Consider the following 22380-nt stretch of genomic DNA (forward strand, 5'->3'; position numbering starts at 1 on the left):
GAAAGTGTATTTGTGGAGAGTAGGTAGATTGTGGATGCTATTTTGGTTGCTAATGAGGTAGTGGAGGGCGTTGTACGTGGAATGGAAGGGGAATTATTTTTATATTGTACTTTGTAAAAGCTTATGATGGAGTTAGTTGGGATTTTTTGGATAATATTTTTGTTAGGAAGGGGTTTGGGGAGAGGTGATGTCCTTTGATGAGTGGTTTCTTGTCAAATATTTTCTTTTCTGTTATGGTGATCCCAAGTCTTGGTTTAGTGTGTCAAGGGGTGTTAGATAAAGGGATGCACTATCTCCTTTTTTGTTTGTGTTAGTGGTAGATGTCTTGAGTAGAGTGGTAAATAGGGCGGTGGAGAAGGGATACTGAAAGGTTTGGAGGTGGGTAAAGAGGGCTTGTTGTGCCCCATGTTTAGTTTTCTGATGATACCGTGTTATTTTTTTAGGTGATCACAAAGCTTCTTTTTTGAATATTCTAGGTCATCTTCAAACCTTTGAGCAGTGTTCTTGGCTTAAAAATAGACTTGGGTAAGAGTGGGTATTACTGCTATTGATATGAATTCCAGTAATTCTAGGGAGTTGGCCTTGTAGCAGGTTGTGGTATTTTGTATTGGCCCTTGTCTTACTTAGTGGTCCTTTTGGGTGGTATCCTGGGTCGATGGTCTTTTGAAGTATAGTGGTGGAGAGGGTGTCTAAGTGTTTGGATGGGCCGAAAGGTGTGTTATTTTACTTAGGGGTCCCATTACTCTTATTCATGCTTGCTTTGTTAGTATCCTTTGCATTATTTATCTATTTTTAGGATTCTAGTGGGTATAGCTAGTAAAATGGGGAAATTCTATGAGATTTCCTTTGGTTTGGGGTTGGGGAGAAAGAGGAATAATTTGGTTAGTTGGGAGGTTGTGTGTAGGTCTAAGTTGGAGTGGGGTTTGGGTCTTGGAAGGTTGGTGTCTAAAAACATTGCCCTTATGGCTAAATGACTTTGGCAGTTCCCTTTTGAGGATTTCTGTCTTTGGCATAAAGTCATTAAAAATAAATTTGGATTGCATGGGAATGGGTGGGATGGTAATTTGGGATCTAGATGTTCTTTGGAAATTCCATGGAGATCTACTCTAAGATCTACCTCCTTTTATTCCTCATACTAAGTTTATTCTGGGTAATGGTTCTCGTGTTTGTTTTTGGGAAGATATTTGGATGGAAAATTATACTTTATTTGTTTCTTTTCGTCATCTTTACTGTTTGATTGCAGGTGTTACGGTCCCACATCAAATGTATACTAGGGAGATCTTGGGCTTATAAGGATGGTTTGGACTCCAACTACGCGAGTCACATTTTATAGGACAAACCTGTGAGGTTAGTGGGCCAAAGAGGACAATACCTCATTGGAGTTGGGCCCATGATCATGACATTTGGTATCAGAGCTAACCTGGGGCTAATATCATGTGGGTGGATCCTACATAGAGGAATAAGCTACTCTGATGAGTGCGTCAGAGATTGGATGGGAGAATTTGTCACGGTCCCACATCGGATGTGTAATAGGGAGATCTTGGGCTTATAAGAATGGTTTGGACTCCAACTATGTGAGATGCCTTTTATAGGACAAACTCGTGAGGCCAGTGGGCTAGAGCGAACAATACCTCACTGGAGTTGAGCCTAGGACCGTTACACAGGGCATAATGGCATTATTTCTTCTTTCTTAGTTTCTAATTGTCATATGCATTATTCCAGCTTCCACTCTCAGAGATCTCTAAATGATAGGGAGGTGGAGGAGTTCTTTTCTTTGTTGGTGATGTCAGAAAATTGTTGCCTTTATTTTTTTTATTTTTATTTTTTATTTTTTTTTGAGCATATAGTTGTACTTGGTCCTTAGATTCTTCAGGGTTATTCTTGTGAATCTATCTTTGATCTCGTGACTAGTGCTAATTCTTGTTTTTAGCTCCATAAAATAATTTGGAAGGCCAAAATTCCTTAAAATATTAAAGCTTTATATGGTTGGTTGTTCTTGTTAAAGCTTGATATGCATTGTTGGCCCACAACCTAACAACTTACGCTTTTAGATAAAGTGGTAATCTAACATGGTATCAAGGTTGGTTACTAGGAGGTCCTGTGTTCTAGTCTTGTTCCCCGCGTTTATTGTATGGTATTTAACAAATTATTATATTCCCTATAATGAGTGATACATTATCATGTCTTTATCTCTGCACATGCTGTCGGGCTGCACGTGCGGGGGAGTGTTAAAGCTTGATATACATTGTTGGCCCCCAACCTAACAGCTTAAGCTTTTAGGTAAAGTGGTAATCTAATAGTTCTTAATAGAGTTAACACTAACAATTTGTTGTAGAGTAGGGGACCTTCAAAGGCATTTTTCTCCTGACGTGTGCTCGTTATGTTTTGGCATTTTTCTCCCGATGTGTGCTCATTAGATGGGCGGAAGTTACCTATTTCCCTTTAGTTGGTCCCGTTACTTTGGAAAGAATTTATTAGTCTAGCATTCCTATTTTTTTTTCTCTCTTTTTAGGATTTGTGTTCATGTGGCTGAGATAATAAGGAATTTGATGAGAGATTTTCATTGATTTGGTCTGGTGGATGTTGGAAAGATCACTTAATTGATTGGGAAGTTGTGAGGAAGTGAAAATTTAGAGGATGATTGGGGATAGGGAGTCCAGTGGCCAAGAAGATCTCTTTAGGGGGGAGTGGTTGCCGCATTTTATTTTAAAAATCAAATCCCTTTGGGATAAGGTGATCAAGATCAAATATGGGTTCCTTACAAACGGTTGGGATGATAAAGTGAGTGGAGGAATTCCCATGCTAGTATTTGGAATCAATGTCTTAAATTTTGATTTCGACTAAAATTTCAAAGCTGCAAAAGTACGGAAATTTTGATGGAAACTTCGATTTTGATTTGAAAGAATGATGGAAATTAGTAGTAAAGCGTGGAATTCTTTTTATGAAACTTTAGAAATGATTAATAGACATGATAATGTAAGTTCTAGGACTAATATATTACAAATTAAATACATTTATGTGGTGTATGAGGTGCAATGGTTCAATGTTTGTAATATAATGTGTATTAAACATATTTCTAATTTAATGTGTATTAAACATTTTCATAATACAATATGTGCATTAAACATATTAGTTTAATATAAATGAAATTCATAATCAATTTAAAATATTATTTATTATAAAAATAAAGATAATTTAGACATGAATGTTCCAATAAAATATTGTTGTAAATTTAATTTTTCGTCTAATTTCAAAAGCCCTTGTAATAATATTTTGTTTTAATTAAAAAAAAAAGATAAATTAAGAGAGGAATTTCACTTTGTGTCTAAATCTCACATTTGAATTTTAAGTAAATCTTATTCTATAGTTAAAATTTCGACAAGTTTTGCTAAAATTTTGAGATTTTGATAAATTTTGGATGATTCATTGAAATTTTGACGGAAATTATGCAAGATAGAAATTGACTGCCATTTCGATTTCTAGGGTGGTGGAAAGTGGAAATTTTGATAATTTTGTGGAAATTTAAGACCATGCTTCGAATTGTATTTCTCAAATATACCCCACTTTTTGTTTCTTTGACTCATTACATGTCTAGGGATGCTTGCTTTTTGGAATGATATGTGGAGAGGGGATGCTGCTGTTTGTGATGCTTTTCCAAGTTTATATCATATTTCCACCATTCACGATGTTCCTATTCCATATTTTCACAGTTGAGATGATTGTAATGGCTTTTGGAATCTTCAGTTCTTTCATAATCTCAAGTGTTAGGGAGGTGGGCTATAAGTTTTGTTCTTGATCCATGTTGGGCTCTCTTTTCCCTATACAAAAGACTGACATTCTGATAGCTCTAGTATATTTTCTTGTGATTTTATTTTTTATTCTTATCTTGTTTGAAGTCCTTTCGTTTTAGAAATAAGTTTATTTGGAAGGCCAAATTCCTGTTAAAGTTAGGGCTTTTGTTTGTTGCTTAATTTTGAATTGAAATAAGGATTTGTTGCACAATGTGTTTGTTTTTTTAGCATGGTGAGGAGTGTTGAGTGAGCCTAAATCATGTGGAGTTGTTTTGCTTTAGCGTGCCTAAATAATACGGAGTTGTTTCTCTTGAGATTACAAGATTTTATTTGATTGTGCTTAACTTGCTACGGTGTGGTGCATTTGATTAGATAGGAATTCAAGAATCTTCTAGAATACTACGCTTCCTCTTCATTTGCTTTGGCATGGGGTGGTTTTCTTTGCGTCACTTTAGGCATTAATGGCCGGTGCCTTTATAAGAGTTCCTTTGAGTTGTATTTGGAATGACTAGAGTTGTGATACACTAAATTATTATTGGGCTTTATTTTGTTGATTGTAGTTCATATTATGCTATTTTTTTAATTTTCATGGATGGAGTTCTTGTTCTCCGTATTGCATAATCTCTCTTTTCTCTTAAAATATTTCTTATAAAACAAGAACTTACAACTGATTACTTCTAAAAAACCTCTTAAATGAAAGGTTTTCTAAGTAGTTGGGAATGCTTTTGGCCACATATTAGAGGTTGAGTAGTATGTGCTTATTTTTATAAGTATAATAATATATTGATGTCATATTATAGTCGTATATTATAAATTAATAATATATTATATCTTATTGTATATTAGATTATTATAATATAATTTATACTAGTATATTGATAAAATAAAATAAAAATATATTGACTATATAATATAATAAAATCACATATTATGACAGTATTCCAATATCTTCACATATAATATAAATTATTATTATGCTATTGGAAATAGATGGCAATACTATTTTGTTACATTAAATACAACACCAACAACAAACCAAACCTTAAGTCCCACTAGGTGGGGTCGTCTACATGAATCATTTTCTGCCAATTTATGCGATCATGGAAAATTTCTTTCGACAAATTTAGGGCTATTAAGTCCTTACTCACTATTTCATTTCAATTTATTTTAGGTCTACCCCTACCCCTTCTACCGCCTCTCACAGCAACTCACTCTTTCTTACTGGTGCACTATGTGGCCCATATTGTAAGTGTCCAAACCATCGGAGTCGTCTCTCCCTTATCTTAACTTCAATAGGAGCTACGCCTAACTTACCGCGATTATGTTCATTTCATAATTTATCTTTTAATGTTACACCACTCATCCATCTAAGCATTCTCATCTCGGCAACTTTTATTTTTTGGATATGATGTTTCTTAGTCACCCAACATTCTGATCCATATAGCATAGCTTGTCTTACAGCCATACTATAAAATTTCCCTTTTAATTTTAAGGGTATTCTACGATCACAAAGACACTTGAAACACTTCTCCATTTTACCCAACTTGCTTTAACTCTATGCAGTACATTCTCCTCAATTTCTCTCCTAGCTTGCATAATAGATCCAAGGTATCAAAATCTTCTAGTGCTATTGATTTTTTCATCATCAAGTTTAACTTTGCCTCCAATATTCGTCCCAATATTACTGAAATTACATTTCATATATTCTGTCTTATTTCTACTTATCCTAAAGCCTCTAGATTCTAAAGTTTCTCCCCATAATTCTAATTTAGACTCTGCTCGAGCTCTAGTTTCATCAATCAAGATAATATCATCTGCAAACAACATATACCATGGAATGTCATTTGGAATACTCCTAGTTAGGTCATCCATCACTAAAGCAAAAAGATAAGGACTCAAAGCATATCCTTGATGTACACCTATTGTGATTGAAAATTCTCTAGTCTCTCTACCTATAATCTTAACACTAGTCATTACTCCATCATTCATATCCTTAATAACATTAATATACCTATTACATACACCTTTTTTTCTAAAATCCACCATAGAACTTCCCTAGGTATACCTACTACATACACCTTTTTTTTCAAAAATCCATCATAGAAATTCCTTTGTATCCTATCATTTGCTTTCTCTAAGTCAATAAATACCATATGCAAGTCCTCCTTCTTTTCCCTAAACTTTTCCATTAATCTTCTTAAAAGATATATAGCTTTTGTAGTAGATCTCTTGGGCATAAAACCAAAATGATTTTTTGAGACCTTCGTTTCTAGCCTTAATCTTTGTTCAACTACCCTTTCCCATAGTTTAATTGTATGATTGAATATCTGCTTTATTTTTGTGTACATGTATTAAAGTGCTTTTCCTCCATTCATCTAACATTTTCATAGTTTTTATAATTGTGTTAAATAAATTATTTAATCATATAACATGTCCATTCAGATCTCCTCCTGTAAATATTTTTTCAGTCTGTAGTATGCCTTGTATAATACCATCTATATCTTTTCAAAATTGTCTCTTAAGGTTTTCTGCTAAGCGTACTTAAGGAGCATAAGCACCAATGATATTTATTATCTCTTGATCTAAGACCATCTTGAATTTTTAATTCTTTCCCCTAATCTTTTGACATCTATAGCGCTATCTTTTAAGTTTTTGTCTACAATAATTTCGACCCTATTCTTATGTTTTTCTTTTCCAGTATGCCAAAGTTTAAATCCTGATTTATCAATTTCTCTAGCTTTCTCCCCCACCCACTTAGTTTCTTGAAGGCAGATTGGATTAACTTTTCTTCTAGTCATTGTGTCCACAATTTCCATGCTTTTACCTATTAGTGCCCCTATATTCCAAGTTTCTAATCTAATCCTAGTCTCTTGAGCGAACTTCTTTACCTGCCCACGTCCAGAATGATGCAAGAACCCTTACAAATTTGACATTGTACCTGGGCGCTGACACTGTGCTCCATTTTGGGGTGATGTCCCAGCCCACCCTTGCCCACTTCTTGCTACACGTGGATGGTATAACTGCAGCGCGTCGCTTGTGGGGAACGCTCCAGTGAATAATCATTAAGGATTCATATTATAGTGATCTGACAAATTTTACGCTGGTTGTCAGCTACCTAGAGCAACCCTCCTTTACTTGGGCTTGGGACGAGCTGTGTGTGAAAATATTAGGACATTAAGTGCATCACAGGCGGAGTCATTTTTTTATATTAAATATTTTATTAAAATATGATTGCAGAATTGATTACAAATATCATAATATAAATTATAAATGTCATACTATATATATTTTATTTATAAATGTCATATTATATATATTTTATTTATATAATAGAGTGATAACAATATTTTAATTATCTAATTTGTGTGAGACTATTATCACTAAATCAGCACATTTCTAACATTACCAAACACTGCTTTTAACTTTCACTATTTCCTGCTGAAAGTACTTACTAGCAGTGTGCGGGTCTTACTAGTTGATTACAAATATCATAATATATATTATATGTGCAGAATGGAGTAATAATAATAGTAATATATATTATATTACCAAATACTGCTTTAAACTTTCACTACTTACTGCTGTAAGTACTTTCTAATAGTACTTATTAAGTTCAGTTTTTTTGATTCTGTGCTTATGAATAAGTTGTACAAAATGAAGCCTTAGTTCACAATAAGATGTGACCCATGGTGGACCTCATCTATCATAATGAACCAAATTAAATGAATTACAACTTTATGAATGACCATATGAGTGCAACACACTCTGGTGCTTACCCAGATGGCATGCTTCACATTCCAGAACAAACACCTGCTTCAATTATGGAACAAGCAACTGCAACTTTTCCAATGATGAATGAGCAAAGTGACCTCCACTTCTTCATATTGAGATCCTGAACAACATATGAGGAGGGATAAAATGTAAAGATATATTTGTACATGGAAATTGAAGATGCTGTATGGGCATTAGCATCACCAATAACATAAATAGGAGATATTTGTACATGGATGAGCAGCACCAGTGACATAAAGAAGAGATACTGTGCCATTGGCAAATGTTACAGTTGATGTGGATGTTACTGTTGAACCTCTGACAACAAAGTGCGAGACCTGGTCTTGTGATCCACCAAGTCTGGAATATATGACATAGAAGAGGATAAGAGCCTGTTAGTTGAGTTGGAGGGTGTAGCAATGGATGAAGATGGGGTTTGAACAATCAGTGGTCTAGGGTTCTCATCTTTGGAAATAGTCACTTGGTTGTTTTTGGGCCGGGAAATTTTTTAAAAGGCGTACTTGTAGCTTGCCTTATGGCTTCTCTGAAGATAAGATGTTCCTAAAATGCCCTGAAAGATAATATAAAATATCAAAACTACTGAAAAGGCAAGCATATAGTGCAGTAAGGCTTTCGCATGTGCGCAAAGAGTGTGCCTTCTGCAATTCTTTTGTTAAGGCTTAAACATTTTGGTTTCACAAGCATTCAAGTCAAATTTGGTTAGTAAACTAGGGATGGCAAAATTTATTTTGATGTATATATAATTTAATTGAATCTCTAAAAACATAAGCCTTTCCAAAAAAATTTGAGAGTTACATCTTGGATCAATGTTACCCAGAATGTGGAATGTTCTGGTTCATGGAAGGGGATGTCATATGTTCTAAAATGTGGGAAGTTAGGAGTATACTATATAAATATATTGGTGAACAAGATGTAATGGCATTTTCATATTTTGGAGAGGATGTTGAGGCGTTTTTAAATCTAGAAAGCATTTTCCTTTGTGAAATAGATTAATAATTACTGAATAGAATTTCCTTTTTTTTTTATATGGAAAAAGAAGAGATTTCATTGAATAAGTATATACAGAAAGGAACGTAAGAAATCCTCCTTGGACAAGATGAAAACAAAGAAAAAGGTAAAATCAAACCAACACTGCAAACCGATCATGCTGTAAATTTTAAAACACATCCCTTGAAGCAACCAGCTGCAAAAGTCCTAAATGAAGCTATATACTGAATCCTATCCCATAGCGTTGATCAAGATGTCCTCTTGCTGGTAAATTAATTCGCATTCTTTTCTAACCAAATGCCTCACAAAACAGTGAAAAACCCACACCTCCTCAAAACCATCTCTACTCCCACCAATTCCTCTAAAGGGAATAGCCAACAACTCCATTGATTCCGGATAAACCCAACTCTCTTCTAAAAAACCAAACAACTCAATCCAAAACCTCTGAGAAAAGCAACAATGCAGTAAAATATGAGAAGCAGATTCTGAACTGTCAAAGCAAAGAACACACTCATCCGGAAATAAATCTTTAGAAGCCCCCCTACTTTGCAACAGTTTTTTAGTGTTAACTCTAGTAAGAACAAATGACCAAATAATACCCTTAATTGTAGAGGGGGCTTTATTGGATTTAGGGAACGTAAGGATGTAAATAGGTTGTGGAGGTGTGCTCTCTGTGTTTTGTTATGGTGAATTTGTCTGGAAAGAAATGCTAGATTTTTTTTTTTTTGGCATTTTGGCTTCTCTTTGGGCTTATAGTGCAGGCTGTTTTAAGGGCTAGTGTTTTCAGGGGGTCAATGGGGATTGGGTGGTTTTATTAAGTTGATGTTAATTTTCTTTTTTTCGTTTCATGAGTGAGAACTTCATGTTCTCCTCTACTGTATCTGTTTCTCCTTGATGTCTTCAATAGATCTTCCTTTTTTATAAAAAAAGAAAAAAAATCTTGGAGGGGGCTTAAGTCTTCCAAATGGTACAGGTGGGACAATATTCCTCCAACAAACGCAGAAGAAAAGCTAAAAGAAAAAAGTATATTCTACTCATGTCCTTCTACTGGTTCTTATAGATTGTCCCTTGTAAATGGCAGATGAACAAATGGAATAGGATAATTATCGTGGCCAACCCAGTCCAGTAATACTTGGTTTAGTCTAGTCATGCAAAGTATTGTTGTTTTTTTGATCGGTAAGAAAAGAACTATTATTAGCTGGGCATCAAGGGGATGCCAACCCAAGGTACAAGCAGTCAACCACCCTGCATGGTGCCACACAAATCAAGAATGATATTATGATCATTCACAATTTTCCCACTGTGCGAGCTGGAAACATCAGCAACCCACTGCTCTTTGCAAATCAGAAGCAGAGCAACTGAATCTTTGAAGGCTCTCCCGTTCCTTTCTTGCCAAGCACACCAAAAGGTGGCAAGAGGAATGAGGTTCAAAGCCTTTCTTCTCCTTGGTGGTTCTAATGTAAAGCTCCCATCCCACAGAATTGGCAATGCCCGCCGATGTATGGTCAAGGACAGAACCATGTTCCACAGATTTCTTCTCCATGGACAGTGAAGAAGGATGTGGTTGGCTGATTCTGTATCATCCATACAAAGAAAACATCTATTAGTAACGGTCAGCCCCCTTTTCTGAAAGTTGTCCAGGTTTAAAATTTATCTGTGTTGCCTCCCGGGGAAGAAAGGTGACCTTTGAAGGGGCTGCTGTCTTCCACATATGAATCCAAGGGAGATTGCTGAAATTTGTTTCCATTGGAGATAGCTTCCTGTAGAAAGATATCACAGTGAGGACACTATCTCTGTCCGTAGCCCATTTTGGTTCATTAGGGATGTTTTGATACCATAAATTATAGAGATTGCTGTAAAATTCAGAGAGAGGGTGTAGTTCCCAATTTGCTGCATTTCTAGTACAAGGAATATTCCAGAAGATTCCCTGATATGAGATTTGAAGATGATGGCTGATGACGGCATCCTTGTCATAGGCCAAAAACTATAGATGGAAGGAAATGTAGCTCTAAGATCCTTGTTATTATGCCGAAAGTAAACATTGTCCCCATTCCCCACTTGAAATTTGACGTGGCTGAAAAAATCGTCCCAACTTTTTCCTGATGAACTTTCAAACCCCCACTCCATAGGGTCCTTTGCTAGTACGAGTGATCCATTTGTTATGCTTGAGCCCATATAAAGAAGCGATGATTCCCCACCAAAGGAGATCTTTCTCCTTCATGAACCTCGCAACCATTTCCCGAGAAGGCCTTTGTCGAATGTGTGGAGGGATTTCAACCTCAAACCTCTTGAACGAATAGGTTGTTTACCCCATTTAATGAGGTGAAAATTTAAACTCCACTCCAGGCTTCCCCAAAGAAATCTTCTTTGAATTCCCTCTAGTCTCCTAGTAGTGGAAGCCGGTAAGGGAAAGAGGGACATGAAATAGACGGGAAGGTTTTTTGTCAAAGTGATCCTGGTAAGTGTGAGTCTGCCACCTTAGACAAGAATTTCGTTTTCCAGCCTGCCCTTCTTTCGAACTTCTCAATAAGGGGGACCCAAACTCCTTTGTCTTCAAATTTGGCTTCAAGAGGGAGTTCGGCTGGGGTAACTAATGGGGAAGGTTCCCATCTTACAACCTAGAAAAGCAACGAGGAAAGCTCCCCCTAATTAAAATGAGCTCACTTTTTCCATGGTTCACTTTTAAGCCCAAGACAACCTCAAACCCTACCAAAATGCATCGGAGGTTAAGGACATGAAAGGGATTGTCTTCACAAAAAATGATGGTATCATTTGCAAAGAGAAGGTGTGAAACTTCCACAAACCTTCCATTTTTTTCCATCCTTGAGACCTTTAAGAAGGGTGATACTAGGGGAGAGGGTTAGTGTTGGCATGGTAAAAAAGAATTGAGGGGACGTCTCAGACAATAATGCTGTTGGCTTTAGTGATTTTGATTGTGATGAGGGTTCGCTTTTGGTGAGGAAGCTTATTTTTGATAAGTTTAGGGGTAGTTTATGCTCGTTGGAAGGCAGTGCAGATGGGTTTTGAAATGAGGAAAAAGTTTGAAGATGAGTTATTTCTAGTGGGATAAAAAAAAAAGTTCTTAGGAGAGATTCAGGAAGATGTTCAAGTATTGTGGATGAGCTAATTGTTCAGAAGGGTGATACTAGGGGAGAGGGTTAGTGCTGGCATGGTAAAAAAGAATTGAGGGGACGTCTCAGACAATAATGCTGTTGGCTTTAGTGATTTTGATTGTGATGAGGGTTCACTTTTGGATGAGATTTGGGAACAGTATGGGTATGTTTCTGATTGATCAGTTAATATGCTTGGGGATTTAACATATGTGCCAGCACCTCCAATGGAAGGATTGGAGGGCATTAGCTTTTTCGAAAATGAAGTTTTGGATTTAAAGCAAATGGATAAGCAGGATATTTTGCCCACCCCTGTAGAGGAGGTTTCTGGGAAGCATCTTCAAGCTCCAGCATTTGTTAGATAATTTAGGCTACAGTTGACTGATTGTGAGGGAATAGAGTTTGGTTATATGGTGGTAAAACTAAGGTGAAAAGGGTCAGGGGGGAATTAGCCAACTTGAAATGTTTTTGAATTACGGTGGGAAGGGTATAAAGAGGGGTTTTCTTGGTTGTTGTTTTTTGTAGTTTTTAATTTTATTTTTGAAATTTTATTTTTGATATTTTATTTTTTATTTTGTTCTTTAATGGATCTCGTGTCCTCCCCTAAGATGTAATTTTTCTCTATTAATGTATTTTTTTTTTAAATTTAAAAATCCTTTCAAACTTCCATGAACAGAGATTGAATACATCCTACCATTTGATTTGATTTCCACTTCAAAAAAAATATCAATACTTGTTGGTCTGGTAACCACTAGTTAATTGAAGTGGTCAATCTTCTTCAAATTGAGCTACCCAAATGTGACCACACTGTGGTCAAGGTCTGCAAAACCATATATCGCTGATAGAAGTGCCTGTGTGTGTTTGAGAGAGAGAGAGAGAGACCACACTGTGGTCATGCTCTGCAAAACCATCACATCGCTGATAGAAGTGCCCTCACGGCTTTGCCCAATGACTTCTTGCCGCCCTCCTATCCTTGAGCACTTTTAGTACATACATACATGAATTTAAAAGTCTATGGGAACTGAAAACAGCATGATATAATTTTGGTTTTTTGTTTTTATGAGTTTGTGGTTGTCACATCAAGCTTGGTAATAAATATCAATCAATATTGCTATAAATTAAAATTGAATTGTTTTAGTATGGCATTTTTTGTGTATGGCATGTTCCTTTTGGTTGCTTGAGGTCTTGTCTAATATACCAGCGTCAATAGAGCAAATCACCATCCTGACTTGTTGGATATGCTTCTCTCAAATTTCTTAATCTAGTTTCATGTACTTCATGATATGTTGGCCATTTGTCTTTTCCTGGTATCTTGGCACATGTCTATTTAGACTTTCATTGCCCTTTTCTGAGTAAGTTTCCCTAGTCCTATTTAGTTCTTGACTTGATCTTGAACATATCATGACTGGATTTGCAGTTTCTTTTTCCTTTTTGTTTCCTTTGGATCAATGTTTTAAAAGGCGTAATTGAGGCTCGCCTCAAGGCAAAACATGCCTAAAATGCCTTGAGGCTCAATCTTAAATATCAAATCCCAAAAATGCTAATGCATTATACATCGAGGCTTATGCTTTTGTACAAAAGGCACACCTTTTGCAGCTCTTAAGTTGAAGCTTATGCACTTTGGGTGTGATTCTCAAGTTTGATTTGGCTAGAAAATTTTCAGTACATGTTTATATAAGAAAGAATGTCATAATGTGAGTTGATTTTTAGAACTCTTAAACTTCAACCTTTCCAAAATAATTGAAAGCTGTAGATCTTGAAAGTAATTTGAACTTTGTAATGCTATGTATATATATCTTGTCATGATTTACAACATGAGTTCAGATGTTAGCAATTTTTGAGTGGTCAACAAGTAGTTTGCAAATTATATTTGATCTTGTTTTACATTATATTTGTGACTTCTTGAATTTTTTTTTTTTTTTTTTTAAATCTACGTATTTTTTTTTTTTTTCTCTAAAAATTAAATTTTTAAAAGACCCACCCCTCAACACCTAAAGGTTTACACCTTGCCTCTTAAGGGTTAAAAGTCTCACCTTATGCCTTTGCCTTTTAAAACATTGCTTTGGATAAAAGAAAATATTTATTAATGGAGAAGATGGAAGCATTACAAGTAGGGGTGTTCAAAAATTACCAAATAACCGAAAACCGGACTGAAACCAAACCGTTTACATCTTGGTTTGGTTTTTTGGTTACAGTTACTGGTTTCGGTTTTGTGTGTCTTTCAAAATTGGTTCAGTTTCGGTTTCAGTTTTAAAAATATACTGAACTGAAAAAACCAAATAACTGAAATATACTTCTATTCTATTAATTTTAAACATGCCTTTTACATTTAAGTGTTAATTGATTTTAAATTTTTACACTTACATTTAAGAAATATAAAATTTGTTCAAACAGATCCACAAATACATGCCATAGTATAAGAGGAGAGAGGGACTGCGCTTCGGCTGGTCAATTCTTTGGTGGGGTAATGAAAGCCTCCTTTCATGATGAAGGATAATTGTTGCTTCCACTTCTTTAAGCAATGTGGGACACAGGAACTCCAACAACACTAACAGGCAGTGCAGCCGTGGAAGTGGGCTGTTCTATTTTGTGAGTTGGGAATGTCCCACATTGGTTGGATGAAAGTTGGGACAGTCCTCTTCTTCCTATAAGATCCCAGCAGCCTTCCTCAATATGTATTCTTCTCCTCTTAGGACCTTAAGTGAGGGGCCCATCATCTATATTGATCATTGGGCCTGTTTTTATCTTTTAACTCACCACTGTTCGTTGAACCATGGTGTTTTAATTTTTTTATTCTGCTTATTCAGTTAATAAACTGAACTGAACCGTTAAAATACGGTTTTCCTGCTAGTTGAACCGATGATTTTTGGTTTGGTATTGGTTCATGATTATTAAGAACCACATATTTCAGTTCGGTGGCTAAAACCGAACCGATTAAAACCGAGTACGCCCCTAATTACAAGGAGGATTAGACTTATTGAAAAGAAGTTGCAATAATAAAGCAGGAAAACCAGAAGCAAACTAATGAAATAAAAGACATGCTTCAAATGTCCCAGAAGTAGTTTACCGAAAGCTAAACACTGTTCTGCTCCATGAAAGATCAGAAGACCTCACCCACCCCTTGGAAATTCTCGTGTTTTGCTCCAACTAAATTTGTGAAACTACTGCGAAATGAATGGACTCCACACAATTTTACCCTCCTTCCTACCTCCAAAGCCCTGGATTTTTTAAGATGAAAACTTTCCAGAGGATGTGCCCCCTGTTTTATAAAGGTAACTAATAATTGTTTGCCAAATTTTCTGGGAAATAGTAATGCAGGAATACACCTTGCCACTCAATAACATAGAGGGAACCAAAAAAACACTTCCAGAGATGACACCTTGTAATGTCTCATTTTCAGTAAGAATGCCTTATAATGCCCTGATGTGCAGTTTTTCAGTTCAATTCTTTCTTTCTATTCTTTCATGTCAATTTATTCAATTTATAGTCTTGGGGGTAATGGAAGGGTCTTTTAGAGGGAAGAACGAAGACTGAAAATGATGTCAACAGATCTGGTGCTTATAGTTTAAAACATACAGTGCTACTAAAGGATTTTTTTTTTGTTTTTTTGAATAAATACATGTATTGAAGGGATTCCATGCAGTCAAAATACCTGTGAAGTATACTTATGAAAATGAAGATGGAAAAGCAAATTACAGACATTGCATTTTAAGTATAGCTTGATGTCCTTTAATTTCCTATCCTATTTAGAATGCATCCTAGCTGTATCTTTCTTTTATATGTTGTTGGAATTTGGGTCTTAATATCCATTGAAAATTTGGGTGGTTTAAAAAGTAGATCATTATTGATTGGCTGGAACAGTGATCTGTTCTCTGACCAGAAGACGTATTGGTCATGATGATGCATAATGTTCACATAAGCTATGAAATAGGGAGCAATACTTGTATTTGATATCAGTATTCAAGCTTCCTAATGTCTCTCCATCTTTTTTTACTCTTTGTGCTCCACTATATTTTTCTCTCCATATCTGCTTTGATATTTTCTAATTTTGTTTTCTATGTGTTGTTTGGGGGGAGGGGGATTGGATTGGGGGAGTTGCAGCCTTATTAATGTGGTAGAACAAGACTTTCATTAAATTACCTGCAGTTTAGCTGCAGTTCCCACTTTTGAATGGGGAGAAGAAATTGTATCTCATCCCCCCTCCCCCATTTTTGGATGTTGATTGATTTTTTTAGAGTGCGATGTCCACTGTTACCTAGAATGCAGAGTCTTTTGGTTCATGGAATGGGAATGGGATCATGGTAGCACATGCTCTAAAATGTGGAATGCTAGGGGTATTCTTGTATAGATATATTGGTGGAAAATATGCAATGGCGCTTGTGTGTTTTGGAGAGGATGCTGAAGTGTTTCTAAATCTAGAAGATATTTGCTTTGTTAAATAGATTAATATGTACAGAAAATAGAATTATAATGTGATAATTCTCACACTTTAGCTAATAATATGTTATGTGAAAAATATTAAATTCAAACTTTGAATTAGTAGGTTTGGCATTCCGGTTTGTGTTCCATATGATAGTTTTCTGCACTATTAATGTGATTGAACAAGAGTTTTCATTAGTTTACTTGCAGATGTCACTTTTGAATTGGTAGAAGAAATTGTGCCTCATTCTTCCTTTTTGGATGTCAATTGATTTGTTTTTGAGTGAGCTGTCTATGTTATATATGAAGAGACAGTCCACTGTTTTTCTTTGGATCTTAATGTTCCATGTGGTATTGCTGTGCACTATTATTCTTTATTTTCCTCTGTCAACTTTGTGCGCCATTTACTATTTCTTACTGCCGTTTTGGTTTGATGCAGTGATGCTCAGTGTGTTAGTGAACCAACAGAAATGGATCTTTCAGAGCTTGTTAGTTTGCAAGTGAGGCCTTCTATCTTTATTTTACTTCGTCATTGTATTTTTGTTTGTCAGTAGAGTACTGGAGGGAAGTAACTGTCATTCATTTTTCTCAGAATTTGAACTCCAAAAAACCTGCGAGACTCAGCTCCATAGGTAATTGGCTTCAATGTAGGGAAGTTATAGAAGGCATTGGTGATGGTGTTGATGGAACTGTCTGCGGGAAGTGGCGCAGGTAGAGTGAATAATTCTTATATGTGCAGATTTATAAATTCCATGAACCATAATCTCTTTGGACTGACTGCCTGGAAGTCATCTTGCTTTATAATCATGTAGTTTGAGGAACTTCTAGGGTTTATAGCACAATACATTTTTAGGGAATTTTTAACCTGTTTTATAACTCTAAATTTGAACAGCATAAGCTCTATGGAGAACCTTGAATGGTTGCATTAATTTATCAATAGAGTTAATAAATTACATTTTTATTTTATTTTATTTTATTTTATTTGTGACTTCGAATTATCGTTGTACAAAGAGAAATGATTCTTTATTTATCTATTTATTTTGATTCTTGTCTTCTATTTTCAATCATCCACACCCCTAGCTGCCCACTGTGAGGCGGCCAAAAAAAAAAGGAAAAGGGCTGCGGGGGGTGAGGGTAGGTGCCATTGAGTAGACTGGACATTGACCTGGTGAAGGGACTGGGTTGCCAACTTGCTTGTTAAACAAGTAACTCCTTTGTTGATTGCTGGGTCAATAAAAACAAATAAAAACTCAAAATGCATAGAACAGCTAGATATACAAATTCATTAAAAATGAAATACTTATGCATGATAAGCTGAAGACATGGGAAAGCATCTTTGAATATTGAGGATTAGTGAAAATTGCTTCATTTTTTAAATAACTTTTCCCCAATGATCATTAACAAAAAAAAGCCGAGGACAAGTGATTGAGAGCTGTTAAGGCTTCATTTTGTATCACTTATTGATTAGTACTGAATTTTAAGGAGTATTGAACTGAAATAACTACTGTCAACTATACAGAAAAACATTATCTGGTATTATAAAAAAACAAGTACTAATTTTGGGTACTGGTTGAAGTAGTGGTTGGTTATGCACAATTGTAATATAAGTACTAAATTTAAATACATTTGTACATATTTGATCTATAGTCCCTTGCATGCACTTATTTAAATCACATACTAACTACTTATAACTATTGCTTAAAGGTAACAGTTAGCTCCTACTATTGAATAAAATGTCTTTCTATCTGTTTAGAAAATGAAATAATATAGAGATTTCAAGATGTTATTGCCTTGTGAAATTCTCACTCACAACATCTCATTAATAAATTTACTTGTGCAAGTATAAATTTTTTGCATTGCTATTCAAGTAAACGTTTTGGGTATATATAAAATATGTAGAAAACAACAACAACAACAACAAATCAAGCCTTACGTTCCACTAGATGGGGTAGGCTAATATATATATATATATGTGTGTGTGTTGCCCATGCTATAATAATTCAAATGCTCCAGTGATCAAAATTCAAAATAATGTCAATACCAAAGATGTTAAAAATATACATATTAGCTTCATATCTTGACAGAAAGTGTGTATAAGATAATTGTTAAGGTTTTTGCTTGTAGGATTAGAGAGGTGATAGAAATGCCATTTCTAGTTCTTAGTTGGCTTTTGTGGGTGGATGATTTATTTTAGATTCTGTTCTTGTGGCTAATGAAGTTGTGAAGGATGTTAGGAGCCAGAAAAAAGGGTTAAGTGCGATTTGTTTGAGAAGTATTATGTTACAGAGGCTTAGATAGGAAGGTTTTGGTTCTAAATGGGGAAGCTGGATTAGAGGTTATCTTTCTTTTGCCTTTTTATAATGATTAGTAATGGTGCACCCAACACTTGGTTTTCTGCTTCAAGAGGGTTGAGACAAGGGGATCCTTTATCTCCTTTTCTCTTTATTCTGGTTGCATAAATTTTAGTAGGATGTTTGAAAGGGCAATTGATAGGGGTTTTGTTCAGGGTATTGCCATAGAAAGGGATTGGTTATTGTTTCACATTCGCAGTTTGCTGGTGATACTATTTTTCCTCCCTTGTCTAATGATAGGACTTCTTCTCGTTATATCCTTGCTATTTTATGTCTTTTAACTTGTTTCACGGCATAATATTAATTTGGGAGAGTTTAGATGCTATTAATCTGAGTCCAGAGGTGACCTCTAGGTTTGCTGCTCTCGGTGGTTGTGGGATCTTTCAGTGGCCTTTTGACTTATTTAGGAGTTCCAATAGTCCTCTCTTTGAGAGGTTTGATGGGTGGAAAGGTGTCTTTTTTTTTTTTGGGTGGGAACCCATGGTTCAAGTGTGTTTCCTTGTATACTTTTTTAAGGTTCTAGTGGGTTTGCTAATAGGTTGCAGAGGATTATGAGAGATTTTATTTGGGTGGATGAGAAGAGGGATCATCTAAGGAGTTGGGAGGTTATTGGTAGGTCCGAGGATAAGGGAGATTGAGTCTCTGTATTTTTTTTTGGTTTAAAAACATTGCTTTGGTGGGTAAGCAGTTATGGCGTTTTCCTGTGGAAACTAATTCTCTTTAGCGTATGCTTATTCAGGGTAGATTTGGTCTGCACAAGATTATGCTTGATGCTAAAACTGCAGCTGGAGTTCCGTATTTAAGCCTGTAGAAATTCATTTTTCTGGTAGCTCTTTTATTCTTTCCTTCCACTAAATTTAAAGTGGGAGGCGGTTCTAGGGTTCACTTTCAGAGAGACTTGGGGATTTATGCCTTTTGGTTGCTTCTCTATTTCGTCTTACTTTGCATCCTGAGGCAGCTATTTCTTCCTTTCTCATCTTTGATAGTGATGTTGCAGTTTTGTAGGAATCATAGCAATAGGGAGACGGAGCAGCTTTCCTCCCTACTGAGTTTGTTGGATTCTGATCAGAATTCTTTTGATTGGAACTGGGAATGTTAGGAATTGCTTTGTGGATGCTTGTGGTGTTTTTCCTTGCAACTTGCAAGTCCTTTCACTCATCTAACTTGGTCTTCTCATTATTTTCCTCTTGCTAATTGTTTGTAGAATGCTAAAATTCCTTCAAAGGTAAAGGCTATTGTTTGGACAACAATTCTTAACCGGACTAAGACCAACGATTTTCATACTAGAACACCTTACATGGCTGTTTCTTCTGATGCATGTCTTGTGTTATGTCAGTAGTGATCATGCTCATTTTCCTCTTCATTGTTTTGTGGCTTGGTGTTTATGGGGCGAACTTTTCAGTTTGTTTGGGGAGTGTCGGCTATGTCCTAATTATATGGAATTGTTTGCTGATTCATTTTAGAATCTTTGGTGCACAGAAGCATGCTATTGGTCTGTTTGATATATCATTTTTGTTTTTGTTTTCTGTTGACATTTCATATTATGACAACGCATTTGTTTACGTTGCCAGTGTCCTATTTTTGTTCTTGATTTTCATATGCTTTCCAAAAAATTGAAATTCAGATTTTATTGTTTTTTGTTGTTTTGGCAACCTCTTACAAGAATACTTTAATATGCAAAATTAACTTCCGTGACTTAAATCATTCATTTTATGCATAATTTTTAATTAAAATCAAAATAAAATGACTATTTAAAATGTAATTAAAATAAAAATATCCATAAAATTTTTAAATATTTGAAAAAATAATAATGTCATTTAAAAAATATTTTCCCTATTTTTTCAATTTTCATGCAAATAAGATTGTTCTTGTAGCACTGAAAAGTGAATTTTGATATATAAGAATTATGTACAATAATTATAATAATTTTATTTTATTATAAATTTTTTTATTTTAAAATTTTTTTTTAATTGTTATTTGATTCAAGGATTAAAATGAGAATTTATCCAATCAAGTTTTTAATTGGTATTAATTTTATAAATATTAACGTAATAGGTTTTTGGTTTTTAGTTTTTGTTGCTGGTTTTTAGTTTTTATTTTAATTTTTGTTTTCATAATCTTTGATAGTGATACCAAACAGCCCCTAAGTTTTTGTGGTGGTGTGTAGTTTTTGATGTTTTATTCCTACTTTGGCTAGAGAGATAAATGTCTGTATTTTGAGACCCATTCTTCATTTATTTGGGAAAAATCATTTTCTTTGCTTTGATGTGAGTTTTCTCTATGGGCCATAGGGTGTTTTTTGAAATGTTGCTTTCTCTAGTATTTAGTGTGATTTAGCTTGATTTGAGTTTTTGAGCGTCATTTGGCTGATGGCAAATCAAATTAGGAGTGAACTCAACAATGTGAGAATGCACGAGTCTTGATATTTGGAGCATCAAAGACAGAAGAAAAGAGGGATGGAGATGTGATAGCTCTCAACCACCTTTTACATGGTACCCAGATGAGAAAAAGTGAAAGAGCCTGTAGGAAGATCTCTTGCTGGCTTGAAACATTGGGAAAGAGAGTCATCTTCACCGTTTGTATTATTCCATGAGTTGCCATCAGTCTGCTAATTAAATGACACTGTTCATTTTTGTTTGAACAGTGCCACTTAAAAGCCTACTGTTCGTAACAATAAGAATTCCTCCATTAGTTAAGTAGTGAACTGTACAAAGATCTCTTGCTGGCTTGAAATATTGGGAAGGAGAGTCATCTTCACTGTTGGTGTTATTCCACGAGTTGCCATCAGTCTGCTAATTAAATGACACTATTCATTTTTGTTTGAACAGTGCCACTTAAAAGCCTACTGTTCGTAACAGTAAGAATTCCTCAATTAGTTAAGTAATGCATAAATGAGAAGTTTTGGCAATACTTTTAAGTTATTAAGTACTTCCTTCTAGCCCAAATAAATGCTACTTTTTAACAAGTAGTTAGTACTTAATATGAGTAAAAAAAATAGTACAAGAACTTGTTTATATGTGGTGCGAAACAGGGGGCGTATTGTGGCTTTGGAGTCCAAGGATCATGCCTCGGTAACGATACTTATAATTTTAACAACGGACAAATAAAGCATATTACTAGAACCAATCAACTAGGAACATCTGAGTTTGGTTAAAACCGAGCTTGTTCATTGGGTTGGGTGCATAGCTGGTCCTAATGAAACCTGGGGCAATTAAAGCTCCAGGACCCTTAGATTGGCTGTTGGACTTCTAGCTTGACTAGGTTTTTTATAACCATATGGCTCTTGTAATGAGTTGCCTCCATTTGGGAGCACTTAAAAAAAAGTGCTTATAGCACTTATCACTTAAAAAGAACTTTTACAAAAAAAAAGAAGGTGGTGTTTGGCTTGTACCGCAAGTCTGCAACAAGCACTTGTTGCAAAAAGTGTTTTTTTAGAATTACTTTTTGAGAACTATTTAAATAAATTTTGAGAAGCAATCTAAGATTACTCTTTGGCCACTTATAAGAAGCATTATTCATACACGGGGTCAATTTTGGAAATATAAGAAAATTTAATGGCCATTTTATAATTTTAAAAAAATATATTAAAAGATAATTTTATTTGTTATTATTATGTATTATAACATATTAATTATTGATCAAACATAATTCAATTCTGAATAAAGAAAAACCATATATTAATTTAAATTAATATTAAAAATTAAAAAAACTAATTTAATGAATAATATTATTTTAACATAACTTTATATGTTAATCATATGTTATTAATATACATTTAAATAAGATTAGTGTTAATCAAAAAATAATATTATATTATTTTTACTTACTAAAAATATTTAAATGTTAATTAAATATAAAAATTAGCATAACTGTTAATTAAATTTTTAATTAAAATATAGTAGAAAATAATCATATATATTTATTATGTAT

General features: G+C 34.8%; 1 protein-coding gene across 4 annotated transcripts in view; it reads left to right on the top strand.

The window, feature by feature from the left end:
• Positions 1–22380, top strand: part of LOC131165477 (uncharacterized) — a 69385-nt gene that overhangs the window by 23482 nt on the left and 23523 nt on the right. For all 4 annotated transcript variants that reach the window (XR_009139584.1, XM_058123329.1, XM_058123328.1 and 1 more), the window contains 2 exons: positions 16539–16599; positions 16692–16810. Coding sequence is in view for 3 of the 4 variants with exons in the window: in XM_058123329.1 (XP_057979312.1) it covers positions 16539–16599; positions 16692–16810 (180 nt within the window). In the remaining variant the exon portion in view is untranslated. The remainder of the gene's footprint in view (positions 1–16538; positions 16600–16691; positions 16811–22380) is intronic.

The sequence above is a fragment of the Malania oleifera genome, chromosome 10, assembly GCF_029873635.1.
Source record: "Malania oleifera isolate guangnan ecotype guangnan chromosome 10, ASM2987363v1, whole genome shotgun sequence".
NCBI lineage: Eukaryota > Viridiplantae > Streptophyta > Magnoliopsida > Santalales > Ximeniaceae > Malania > Malania oleifera.